This window comes from Phaethon lepturus, unplaced genomic scaffold (genome assembly GCF_000687285.1).
Source record: "Phaethon lepturus isolate BGI_N335 unplaced genomic scaffold, ASM68728v1 scaffold574, whole genome shotgun sequence".
NCBI lineage: Eukaryota > Metazoa > Chordata > Aves > Phaethontiformes > Phaethontidae > Phaethon > Phaethon lepturus.
Window position 1 is genome coordinate 65,285 of NW_010533709.1, and position 12,806 is coordinate 78,090.

The following is a 12,806-nucleotide window of genomic DNA, read 5'->3' on the forward strand; positions in this document are numbered from 1 at the left end:
CAGTCTTCCCCCTAGAAGAGGGTGTTTGACAGGGAGAAGATGCGTGGAAGATCACTCCCATAAACTCATTTCAAAGTTCACTAGGCTTCCTTTGCATAGAATACCAGGCAATCTCTTATTTACACTCAAAGCATTCAGTTCCCCAAAGAGCTGGGTAGTTGTTAGCAGGGAATACTTCTATCTGGACAGCACTGTTACCAAGAACCTAAATCATAATAAGAAAAGCCAATCATTTTTCTAAGTAGTCTAGCTAGTCAGTTCTCCAGCAATATAATCTTGTTTTCTGAGGGTTTTCTTGTGCAATACCTACTGTCACTAAGATTCATTGTGTCATTAGCTGTGCTGATCAATAACAACATTATTTCAATCTGTCCAGTATTGGTTCTCCAGCTGTGCTCATCCATACCTAGAGCAAGTCCTTACGAGTATTAGACTCCTTTTTAAATAATACTGTTTAAAACCAAGAGAGCTTGTTACACAAGATTACTGTCAGTAATGGTAAAGAATAAAACAACACCTGCTGAATCATGGTGAAACAAGCAGATCATATCAAACAAGCCTACATCAGTAGGCCTTTGTGTGCCAGTACCATTTACCCTATGTCTCCTTTATCACCATGGCAGAGCGTTTAGGAGGGCTCAGTAGAGAGTTTTAGTAACTATCACCTTGTGCTTAACTGTTGAAAGTGAAAAGTATTTACTGATTTCCATAAGAAATTAAATAAATTGTCACAGATAGTTGCAATACATAATGGCAATATCTAAATATTGTTTTTTAATTGTAGCCTATGCAGAAACTTAAACACATCCTGTTATAGATTCTTCTGGTTATATAGGAAACCAGTATTGCTCTTCCACATTGAAAATTGTAGACATATAAATGTTTAATGTTATGGAGAGGTGAGGCCGCTAGGACTGTGCAATGTAAAGTTTTAATAGCCTTATTCATAGCCTTTTATGTGACTACAAAGTATGTTCTTGTTTACCAAGTTGCATCAATCATAGCTGGATTTTGCTTGGGATTAACAAATGGATTTAAATATACAAGGGGAGAGGGGGGAGTATGTTTTCTATTCACTCATTTTTCATCCACAGTCAAATACCATTTTCCAACATGTAGACTTAATTTTATTCAAAATATTTTACACTCAATATTTACCTTCATTAAATGTTGAACGTATATTTCAACAGGTTAGAGTAATAGCCAACTTCTCCGTAGGGCTAGAAGACAAATATATTTTTTATTCTTTATTATGCATATAGTAATTTTATGCCTAATAACTGTCTTCTGGAAAGTTAATCCCAGTTCCTAATGTCTGAAATAGTAACATGTTTGAATGTTTATTAATATATTCTATGTACCCTGAAAATTGAGTGTAGTGTTGTGGGATAGGAGGAATACACATCATATCCTATAATCTCCTGCAAGCACACTCTGAAAAGAATAAGAACCTTAAGACTTGAATCTTACAGTAGTAAGCTCTAGCAAAATATTGAATTGTTTTTGAAAGACACACAAATACACACACACTACCTTAGATCATATGAAGTATACCTGTTCATGCTGGCAATTATGCCCTGGTGATTAGCTATATTTTCACTTAGGCTACATTGATTTCCCATTTCGGATTTGCCACAGCAAAGGAGAGAAAAAAAAGGGAGAGTTTTTTTGCTTCCTTGCTTTAGGATTATCATAATTGTTGCTGTGTTGATTTGATGCTCCTTTAGTTTGGAAGTCATAACCTCAGTAGGAAATGCCAACATCCAACACTGTAACTCTTGAAATCATACAATAATGTAATAAGGCTTATTTAAAAAAAAGAAGCCAATAATCCCACACTGGAAATAAACTACAAAACTCAGCTTTAAGTTGTGTGTGTATTGTTTATAGAATCATAGAATCATAAAATAGTTCAGGTTGGAAGGGACCTTTTAAGGTCACCTAGTCCAACCTTCAGCTAGGTCAGGTTGCTCAGAGCCCTGTCCAAGCTGACCTTGAATATTTCCAGGGATGGGGCATCCACCACCTCGCTGGGCAACCTGTACCAGGGTTTCACCACCCTCTCGCTGTGAAAAATTTCTTCCTTACATCTAGTCTAAATCTACCCTCTCTTAGTTTAAAACCATTACACCTTGTCGTATCACTATGGGCCCTGCTATAAAGTGTCCCCATCTTTCTTATAAGTCAGACCATTTTAAGTACTAGAAGGCTGCAATAAGGTCTCCCCAGAGCCTTCTCTTCTCCAGGCTCAACAACCCCAACACTCTCAGTCTGTCCTCACAGGAGAGGCGTTCTATCCCTGTGATCATTTTTGTGGCCCTCCTTGGAACCGTTTCCAACAGGTCCATGTCTTTCCTGTGCTGAGGGCTCCGGAGCTGGACGCAGTACAGGTGGGGTCTCACCAGAGGGAGGGGCAGAATAGCCCCCCTCAGACTGCTGGCCATGCTTCTTTTGATGCAGCCCAGGAGGCGGTTGGCCTTCTGGACTGTGAGCACACATCAGCTGCTCATGTCCAGCTTTTCATCCACCAGTACCCCCAAGTCCTTCTCGGCAGGGCTGCTGTCAATCCCTTCAGCCCCCAGCCTGTATTGATACCAGGGGTTGCGCTGACCCAGGTGCAAAACCCTGCGCTTGGCGTTGTTGAACCTCATAAGGTTCACGTTGTGGGGGACCATGTCAAAGGCCCTACAGAAGTCCAGATAGACAACATCAGTAGGTCTTCCCTTGTCCACTGATGTAGTCACTCCCATCATAGAAGGCCACTAGGTTGGTCAGGCAGGACTTGCCCTTGGTGAAGCCATGCTGGCCATCTCAAATCACCTCCGCGTCCTACATGTGCCTTAGCATAGCTCCTAGCAGGATCTGTTCCATGAACTTCCCAGGCACCGAGGTGAGGCTGACAGGTCGGTAGTTCCCATGGTCCTCCTTTCTACCCTTTCTAAAAATGGGTGCAGTGTTTCCCTTTTTCCAGTCTCCAGGGGCTTCACCTGACTGCCGTGACTTTTCAAATATCATTCATCAGTGGAACCTTCTAATGCTGGCTTTCTATTCCACTATTTTTGTGTAGTTCTTTTGACAGCAAATTTGTTTATCAGCAAAGAGGACTTGGACCAATTGAACAGAACACAATTCTTGTCCTGAATCCAAGTAATGCAAAACTGCTTCATTCCTTGGGCAAAAGTCTGTAAGTTATTTTTGCTTTTATCATTAGAACGAACATTTTTGTATATTTTACTCTAAAAACTCCCCAAGCCCATTTTTATGTATGTTTTCTATTACATCGTGTGATTGTAGCCTCTGAGTCTATTTAAATTAATATATAAAAATTACAAAATCAACAACTAATAAAAGTAATTTGACATCTTTACTACCTCTGCTTTCTGGCAATTCATACAATTTCATCTACCGGCCAGATTAACAGAAATGCAGAGCTCATGAGTATTGTATATTATGCTTAAATGATACCAAGTATTAGCCTGAGTGACATACCAGAGATCAACTGAATTTCAGAGCTGAGACACTTGATTTTAACTTGATTCCTCTATATTTGTGCTTGCAGATTTTATTTACCACATGGTTTGAGCATAGATAGAAATGGTAACTACTGGGTCACTGATGTAGCTCTCCATCAGGTATGTTTTTGAAGCTTTAATACTGGTATCTTAATATTTTGCCAAAAAATGTTTTTGTTTTCCGAGATATTTGACATAAATTATTTGTCTAGGTGTGTTAAGATAAACATTAAGAATATGACTACAGAAATTGACCCCTGTGGCCTTCATGGAATATAGTTGTGTTGAATAATTTGCTACATGGACATAGTATTCAGAAATAAAAGTATCTGTTTGAAAACAATTATTCTTTTGAAAAACCCATACTTTTCTGCTACATGTCTTTGCTTATCAATTCTTTTATGTACTTAAACCCAGAATGTGAAACTAACTTGTTTGCTGTAATCAGAGAAAATTTAGGTTTTATGCAGAAATTTCCTAGACTCAACATTACTGAAAAACTGGTAATAGATGTCATAGTCAATATACTTAGGCTGTATTTGGTATATAAATAAAATATTTATTTTATTTTTCCATAGGCAGGCATCCCTCTTATATTTCACCTTCCATAACTGAAACCTCTTCTCTTTTCCCATTGACTAAAAAAAGGTTTTCAAACTAGGAGCAGATGACAAAGAACCATTACTGATCTTAGGAGTGGCTTTGCAACCGGGTAGTGACAAAAATCATTTCTGTCAACCAACTGATGTGGCCGTGGATCCGATCACTGGCAGCATTTATGTTTCTGATGGCTACTGTAACAGTCGAATCATTCAGTTCTCTCCAAATGGATTGTACGTGATGCAGTGGGGAGAAGGTAGAGATCAGAGCTCTTGGTGCTTTACGTGTACTGCTGTTATCATGAACTCACAAACCATGAGATCGCTAAAGTTACTATGAAGTTTATATATAAATTTCTATTATCGAAATGCATTTCAGGCCCTAGCTGAACTTCAGCCTTGTCATTGCATTCCAATTTTCTGTCTTCTATTCCTACAGCTACCAGTATTATTTACATATTCACAAAAAATAAAAAATGGGAACTTGTTAGCATGCTTTCAGTGCAACTATTGGCATGTCCTATGTTCTGACTCACAAAAAACTTTTTTTTTCTTAAATATTTGATCAAATAGTATAAACCTTTACCATTTTTACAAGATTTATGGCATGATCCCATCTATTTTAAATTTTGTGAGTAATTTCTGCCTGACTCAGATTTATATATCAGGCATTAAACTATGCCAAATATTATAGAGAAATAGCAAATTCATAAATTCAGGATTTACAAAGACAACACAAAAGACTGCCACAGTTTACCTACCTAAATGAGTGAAACTGCTAGGCGAAGAAAGCAAGCTGACTTTACTCTTTTCCCAGTGTTGTTTTGCATTATGTGACATGCTGCTGTTTCTAAGCAAAAGTGATTATTTCAGTGTGTACTCTAACACAAACGTGGATATTTTGTATTGCAGAAACTTCTTTAGGCAGAGCCAGACCTGGACAGTTTCATATCCCTCACAGCTTAACTCTGATCCCTGATTTCAGTCAGCTATGTGTTGCAGACAGGGAAAACGGTCGAATTCAGTGCTTCAGGCTAGAGACGGGGGAGTTCATAAGAGAGATCAAGCACAAATCATTTGGAAGAGAGTTGTTTGCAGTTTCATATCTTCCAGGTAATCTTTTTTCCTGTTCTTCAGATTTCAAGTTGTTGCTTTGTGCCAGTTATGTCACAGTACGCGGTGTTACTTCATGAAGAGTGTTATCATGTTATCTTAGGCCAGATGTTTAGTCTCTTTCAAAGTGGAGCTGATGTAATGGAAAATTTTAGAGCTATCCTGTTTTCCTGTTTGTGGAATGAAGGAAACTTGTATATAATCTCTGCTTCTGAGAAATGACTGATTAAACTCCCTAAATGTGATGTCAACTAGTGGATGATCTGACTTGCTTCGTAGTGACTGTACAGTCAATAATTAGTTAATAATAATGTTTTAAAATATTCATTCCAAGCTCCATTGAAGAGAGCAAAATAAAGAGCTTCCAAACTCTCATGAAAAGTTTTGGGTTTCACAAAATAAAAAATATGAAAGCAAAAAGTTTGAAAAAGTTGTGGGTTTTAATATCACAACCTGGTTAACAATTACTGTATTAAATTTTTGGGTTAGATTTGTACTACCAATACTGAAGGTAATGTAAATGCCAAGAACTGGACGAGGACTTCTGGCTCCTGACTGTTGATATCAAATTTAGTATCAGGGTTGTCTCTCTTGCGTCTGCCAATAACATAAGAAATGCTGTACTGGATGAGATACTTGATACCTATAGCCCAGTGCTCTGTGACAGTGGCTGCAAGAGAGGCATCCTATGGAGAAGGTGTAAGCCTGGCTGCATTTTGTGGTCTGTTTCTCTCCTACTCCCCATATATCCACAAACACTTTATTTAAGGGTGTTAGGAGGTAGCTCCTGACCTCTTCTTTGTAGTACCTTTCTATAGACCTATTGCCCATGAGTCTTCCTAGTCCCATTTTGAACTGGCTTTTGCTGTCTGCCTCCTTGACCTCCTGCAGTTACAGGCTCCAGAAGTTCACTACCCACTATACTTTTTTAATTCAAAAAAGTGATCTAGTTTCATTGAGTGCTTCTCAGTCCCAGTATTTTGGGAGTTGGTGAGTAACAGTTCCACAGTCCCCAGTGCTGCCTCTTAGCCTTCTCTTCTCCAAACCAAAGAACCCCAGCAACTTTAATCTCTCCCCGTAACCCATTTAATTGCTTCAGCCCTTTGACTATTGCAGTTGCCTTTCTCTTCTGGCATCTTTAACTTCATTAGAACCTTCTTGAGATGCAGAGAGTAAAACAGCACTCAGTACTCAAGATGTGGGCATGCTGAGTTTATGCATAGTGGCAGAACTGCCCTCTCAATTCCTAATTCTCTTCCTGATGTTGCCCAACATTCCATTGACATTTTGGCTGTCACTGTACGTGGAGCCAAAGATTTCAGAGACCATTTCAGTGATGGCTTGGAGATGTCTTTTCTGAATTGTAGCTGACAGTTCCAAGCTAGGTATCATGTAGGCATGATCTAGATTATTTTTTTGCAGAAGCATCACTACATTTGTCTTTGGTAAAGCTCTTCTACTATCTGTTTGACAAATCACTCTTAAAAAAAGTTTTCCTGAACTTTCTCAATGTCATCAAGCTTTTGACTACTTCGCAGAACTCAGTACTTTCCTCAGACTGGGATATGTCACTGTTCACCCCATTCTTCAGGTCACTGATGAAGACTACTGAATGAAATTGTTTCTGTGTCTGATTCCTGCAGGATCCCACTATTCAGACTTCTCTATCCTGAAAAAAGATAAGCTCTGCCCTTAAGCTCTGCTCTTTACTTCCTGTTCATTAATGGATCCTTCATTCAGCCCTGTGACAAATCACATTCTTTAATAACCATAACAAGGTTGATGCACAACCTTGTCAAAGGGTTTCTGAAAATCCAAGTATATCTACAGAATCTCCTTTACCTGTGTGCTTTTTCTCCCTATTCAGAGGTGAGGCACAATTTCCCCTTAGAGAAGCTGTATCAACTTGTTTCCGGCAGGCCACACTTACCCATGTCTTATTCTTCATTACGGAGTCTACCATCTTACTGGGGATGGAAGCCAGAATTTTTGATGTGTAATTCCCAGGCACCCTTTTGAGCCCTTCTGGTAGATGGGCATTACTTTGGCAGTCTGCTAGTGTCCAGAAGACTCCAGAAGGAGGATTGGCTGTTTGCAGTGCTAGGTTACTTATCTTGGCCTGAGGTCTGTAATTTCACATTTGAGTTCCTTCTGAACTTGAGTGAATGCCATCCAAACCTGGTAAATTACTAACCTCCAACTTGTCTAACACCTTTTGTGTATCTCCTTCCAGTTGAGCTGGCTCAGCTGACCTCTTTGCTATGAAAAAATTTGACTGTCAGAATCTCCCCAACATATTCAAGAGAAAAAACTGACAAAAACTGAGCTTCTCTGCCACAGGTCCCTCGAGTCCCTCTCTCACACCTTTTCCTCTTGTGGTCCTGCTGATTCCCTATCTGACTTTCTGCTTTTGATGTATTTAAAGAACTTTCTATTATCAAATCAAGCATCCTTAGCAAAGCATTCTTCAGATTTTTTTTTTAACCCTTTCACATTCTTTTTACATTTAACTCATCTGTAAAATACTGCCTTGCTTGTTCTTCTCACTTGGACAAAGTGTGCATCTCTTAAATGCCAAACTTTCACCTGTTATACCTTACTTAACTTTCCTCTTGTGATTTAGTTTCCTGTTGAGTTACCTTTCTGTCTGTCTTTCTGTCTTTTTTTCAGACAACATTTTTTTCATCTATACTATTACAATTCATCTTCACTGTAGTTAGCTATGTGTGGGTTGTTAAAGCAAATCTAATGTTGTTGCAGGTGGTCTCCTCTTTGCAGTTAATGGAATGCCTTATCCTGGAGAAGCAGAACCAGTGCAAGGATTTGTGATGAACTTCTCTACTGGAGAAATAATCAATACCTTCATTCCACTTAAAAAGGTAGAGTATTGCACAGAGTGCCCAGTGCATATAATTATATATATGAGAATGTTGGTAACATCCTGCTTCTCCCACTTTCATAAGACTATTGCAGGAAACAAGATGTTCTATAATGTAAAGTATTCAAAAGCTATTCTTTATAATATTAATTTAAGAAAGACACTAGAATCTCGGGTCTTAGTTTCTGCATGTGGTACACATTTGAAAATTATACAACTCAAGCTGGTTCCTACAGATAATGCTTTCCGTCAGGATAAGCCTATTTTATTGCTGTCAGACAGTTCTTAAGAGCTAATTTAAGAGAATAATGAACAACGTGAAATATTCATTTATTTAGATGCTAGTAATATGTCAAAAAATAGAGTATATTCCTAAGCAGAAATAAAATTCAACTGTATGGTTACATCCCTTCTTTACAGAAGATTAGTGTGGAAGTTAAGGCTAAATGTTGTTCATACAGTATTGTACATAAAAATTATGTTATGTTTATTGTTTAAAAAAGTGTCCATACATTGTTTTAGACTAAAGAATGAATGTTAAGATTCCCAGTTCTGGGTAACATATATGCTCTGTTATTTGCAGTCCAGTTTTAAATTATATTGGAGTTATTTTTTTCTGAGTATACCAAATATCTGTGTTGCATACAAACTGACAAAAACTAAATATGTGGTCTAAATACATATTTCACAGGATAAAATTGAATACAAGATTATAAATATAAATAGTATAAATATAAAAATTGATTAGCATGAATATGTCTAATAATCTCTGTGTTGTGATCCCTAGAGAAGGCAAACATATAACAGAAATGAAATTCCTCTTCCTCCAGTCATGTTACGGCTTCACACCAGCACCTGCTGCATTTTCCAGTCTAAGACCTGAGTATGACCAGTCTCAAGTTCAGGGTTAAAGAGGTCTCCTGAATGTGTAGACACTTAAGAGTAATCCATGACTGCTTCTCTTCACAGAGCTTTGAGATGCCACATGATGTTGTTGCCTCAGAAGATAAAACAGTATTTGTTGGAGATGTTCATGCCAGAGCAGTGTGGAAGTTTGCATCCACAGAGAGTATGTGTTCTTAATGTCACAACTTCACATTTGGTATCTTAAAATCAGTACCACTTATCTGGTACCGCTGGCAAAGAACGTGGTGGCTTAATGACAATGATTTAAGTACATTACAAGATCTGCCTGCCGAAGTTGTGTGCTACTGCTCAGTTTTCATTAAAAGCCTATTCTTCAGCATTGCTGCATGCTCTGTCAAAGGAGAGTGCTGAGCACATTAGTCTGTTTGGCCCAGGAGGAATCAAAATGCATTTGCCTCATAGTAGATCTATTCCTTGTCATGTCAGTACCTGCTTAAACAAAGCATGAGTCTTTAGCATTTTGTAATTTTAATGTATCATTTGCTGAGAAGTCAACTTCTTCCTTTGAGGTTATCATATAGGAAACTCTCGGGGCTGAAGTAAAAACTTAAATCAGCTTAAAATTTGTATTCATTTCATTGAGAGTATTTATCATTAGCAAATGAATCTAGTATAATTTGAAGTCCTATTTCCATGAAGTGGAAACCCTTCCCAGTTTTAACCTAGTAACCCCTAAGCCAAGCAGCCTGACTTCAGGGAGAGGGACCTGATTAGTTGGACATCAATTTAGTAGGATTCAGAGAGAGAGAGTAGATATTTTACAGGAATAAAAATATAATCCACCATTACATTAGTTAAAAAAAATACGAGATAAATCCTCAGGCTTCAGGGTATTAGTCAACGAGTAAGAGTCTGCTGTTATAAATGAACTTCCATATTCCAACTTACTGCATATTTGTGTGTTTATAATTCATGGGTTTTGCTTTGGAGCATCTGGTATCAGCTGCTGGTAATAACAGGAAACTGGACCAGATAAATTGTAATTCTGACTGGATATAGCTTTTTCTGCATGTAGTAATCTGAACAAGAACACATCTAGGCTTTTATTCAAAGAAACATAAAAACAAAAAAATAATGGAATTATTTATCACTTACAGGTTAGATGAGGAAAGTCCTTGTAATTTTCTTTCTAGATTTTGCTGCAGTATAAAACTGCAGTAGCTAAGGAGCCCTGATACAGCCAGCCTTTAATCCATTGTGATTCTGATTATAATTTGTGGGACTCTCTGACGCTTTACACGTGCCCATAAAATCTCTCTGTGGCATAAGAGTTAATTATTGCAAACACCTTTCATGAACCAAGCTCTTTTCTTTTATCCATGGCCTTTGTGAGCTGTTGAATGGTTTATATTGACTCTCCCAGGTGAAGTTCAGATGCTGATGGGATTGTTTACTGTAGGATTGTACTGTAGAATTGAGAAAGCTAGCAGGAAAATGTCACTGAGTGTCTTTCTGAAATGTCAGTTGTCCTGAAGAATAATTTTGTTTTACAGAAATGGAACATCGGTCAGTTAAAAAGGCTGGTACTGAGGTACAAGAAATAAAAGGTTAGTCTGATTCGTAATGGAAATGAAGGAAACAGTATTTTCACATAGACTAGGACTACTTCTGACAAGTTGGAGGGAAAAATGTGAACTAGTTTCACTGTTTTATTTTTCACCATCATTTCAGTACAGTGACTATAGATAAAATGAGCTGGCATAGGAAGCACTAGAAAGCAGCCTGTAACAGTGTTATCTAGTAGATGTTATTTTACAGCCAATCTAAACATTTCCTTTTCAGTGATGACAAGTGCTTCACAGACACTAAGATAAAAATTTAACTAGTGGGTTAATTCTTTACCACCGTATGGTATGGTCCAGATTGGTATCTGTGTCAGCTGCCTTAGATGCAGAAAGAGCTCTGAAATACAACTGTGATAGTTACTCCACAGCACCCTTCCCCCCTGCTCCACAACCCTCAACCAAAAAAGGGTAATCTGAAATGGCAGCTGGTTTATCTTTCTGCATAGTCTTTCAGTACACAGCCTTGCCAGTCATACCATATGGCAAAAAATATAATTATTTCTCTTTGGATTTATTTCCTTAAATTTACTGCTTTCTTTTTTTCAATTTATCTGCATGAAAATGAAAAAAAAAATTAAAAAAGGAAAATAAAAACATGGAGAAACTTAATGTAAGGAGATAAAGAAATATCTACATGTAGAGGAGATTGAAAGGAGTAAAATAGCAGTTCAGGAAGATGAAAAGTAATTTTAACCATCAGTATTCTGTTACATAGGTCTTTAATGTTGAAACGTTCATTTCCGTTTCAGAAAAACAGTACCAGGCTATGGAGAGACCTTTATAAAATGTTCAAACATTCTTAACTGTTTTAATGTGGTTGAATTCAGTGCTGTGTTTTTCGCTTTAGCCACGTATAAGCAGACAGAGAAAAATACCAAAAGATCCCAACTGCAAGCATGTAGAGTAAAGCAGAATAAAGTAGTCTGACATTATAAAGCAATGAAATCCTTATTGTCAAAACTGTTATCCTTCAGTTTTATCTCTGTTGGTACATCAGTCCTCCTGAAGCTCTCAAAAAGGAAGTGTTGACATTAGAGTATCCACAGTACAACAAATCTAGGCATGTATTAATGCATTTCAGCTTTCTTTAGGAAGGTACCATGCTAGCTGACACTTCTAATGTTACAGAGAAAAATGCAATAGCATCAACAGGGTGAGAAACAGTTTTTAAGTAACAATCTCTAAAACTGCTTAGGGTATGTAGACTGAAATTAACATCTTTCAACTCCACTTGAAGAAAACAGATAGCCAATGGACCTTGTGTCATACTCTGCTTAATAAATGAACAGGAGTAGCCTCCACTTTCACAGCCTCCTGGTGACAGACTATTGCTATTGCTTGCACTCCTGTGAAGTGGGGAGAAATAATGTGGAGAACTGTCGCTTCGCCCAGAGGAGTCAAGATGGTAGAGGACAGTTGCTCTTGGCTATAACTACTACTTGAATAGACAGCATGTTATCATTGTCTCATTGTTATCATTGTATTAGGGTTACGTATAAACTGAAGAATTTACTGTTCTTTCAGAATAGAACATTGTTTCAAGTTCGATACGGAATGAAAATAGAGTTGCTTTAGAGTGTGTTTCTGATGCAGCTACTTCTTAAGACATACAGTTAAGTCAGACTTTAAAATATAAGGCTAGATGGTTTTACTCATTAAAAGTTAGCACAAAGCATGTGATCTTTATACACACACAAACAGCATAGAGGATTTTATTGAAATCATTTTTCTCCTTGTAGGTGGAGATACAACAAATTAGTCAGGAATGATTTGATGCATTTTTTAAAAGCCCTGCAGATTTAGATATTTAACCCTTTGTCACAAGTATATAGAAAAGAATTTTAAATTCTTTCCTTTTTGTTTATGATAATACAGCATATACTGGTTTTCTAGATTTCTTATGGAAGTGTTATTATCAAATGTAGATATTTAATTGATATTACATCACAATGCTTATTTGCAAAAATAGATCTTCTGGGGATTTTCCTGTATTTTAAATTATTGATAGTTTTTAAAGACAAAACTCTCCCTGACACCTCTCCTTTCCACATTTGAGAAGAGGGGAGGGCATCTTTGTTAGGGAGTGATATCATTCAGACTCTCTCTGCCTTACGTTTGAGAAAACATCAGCAAGAGCTAAAAATGTCTCCGTAAGTGTTTGACTGTTGTTTCCTTGTTATGCAACATTTCAGGCATTCTAGCTTGTTCTTTT

At 37.5% G+C, this 12,806-nt stretch overlaps 1 protein-coding gene across 4 annotated transcripts in view; it reads left to right on the forward strand.

The window, feature by feature from the left end:
- Positions 1 to 12,806, forward strand: part of PAM (peptidylglycine alpha-amidating monooxygenase) — a 78,863-nt gene that overhangs the window by 62,812 nt on the left and 3,245 nt on the right. For all 4 annotated transcript variants that reach the window (XM_010285259.1, XM_010285260.1, XM_010285261.1 and 1 more), the window contains 7 exons: positions 3,068 to 3,184; positions 3,560 to 3,632; positions 4,161 to 4,368; positions 5,024 to 5,224; positions 7,985 to 8,103; positions 9,072 to 9,171; positions 10,523 to 10,576. In XM_010285259.1, coding sequence (XP_010283561.1) covers positions 3,068 to 3,184; positions 3,560 to 3,632; positions 4,161 to 4,368; positions 5,024 to 5,224; positions 7,985 to 8,103; positions 9,072 to 9,171; positions 10,523 to 10,576 — 872 coding nt within the window. The remainder of the gene's footprint in view (positions 1 to 3,067; positions 3,185 to 3,559; positions 3,633 to 4,160; positions 4,369 to 5,023; positions 5,225 to 7,984; positions 8,104 to 9,071; positions 9,172 to 10,522; positions 10,577 to 12,806) is intronic.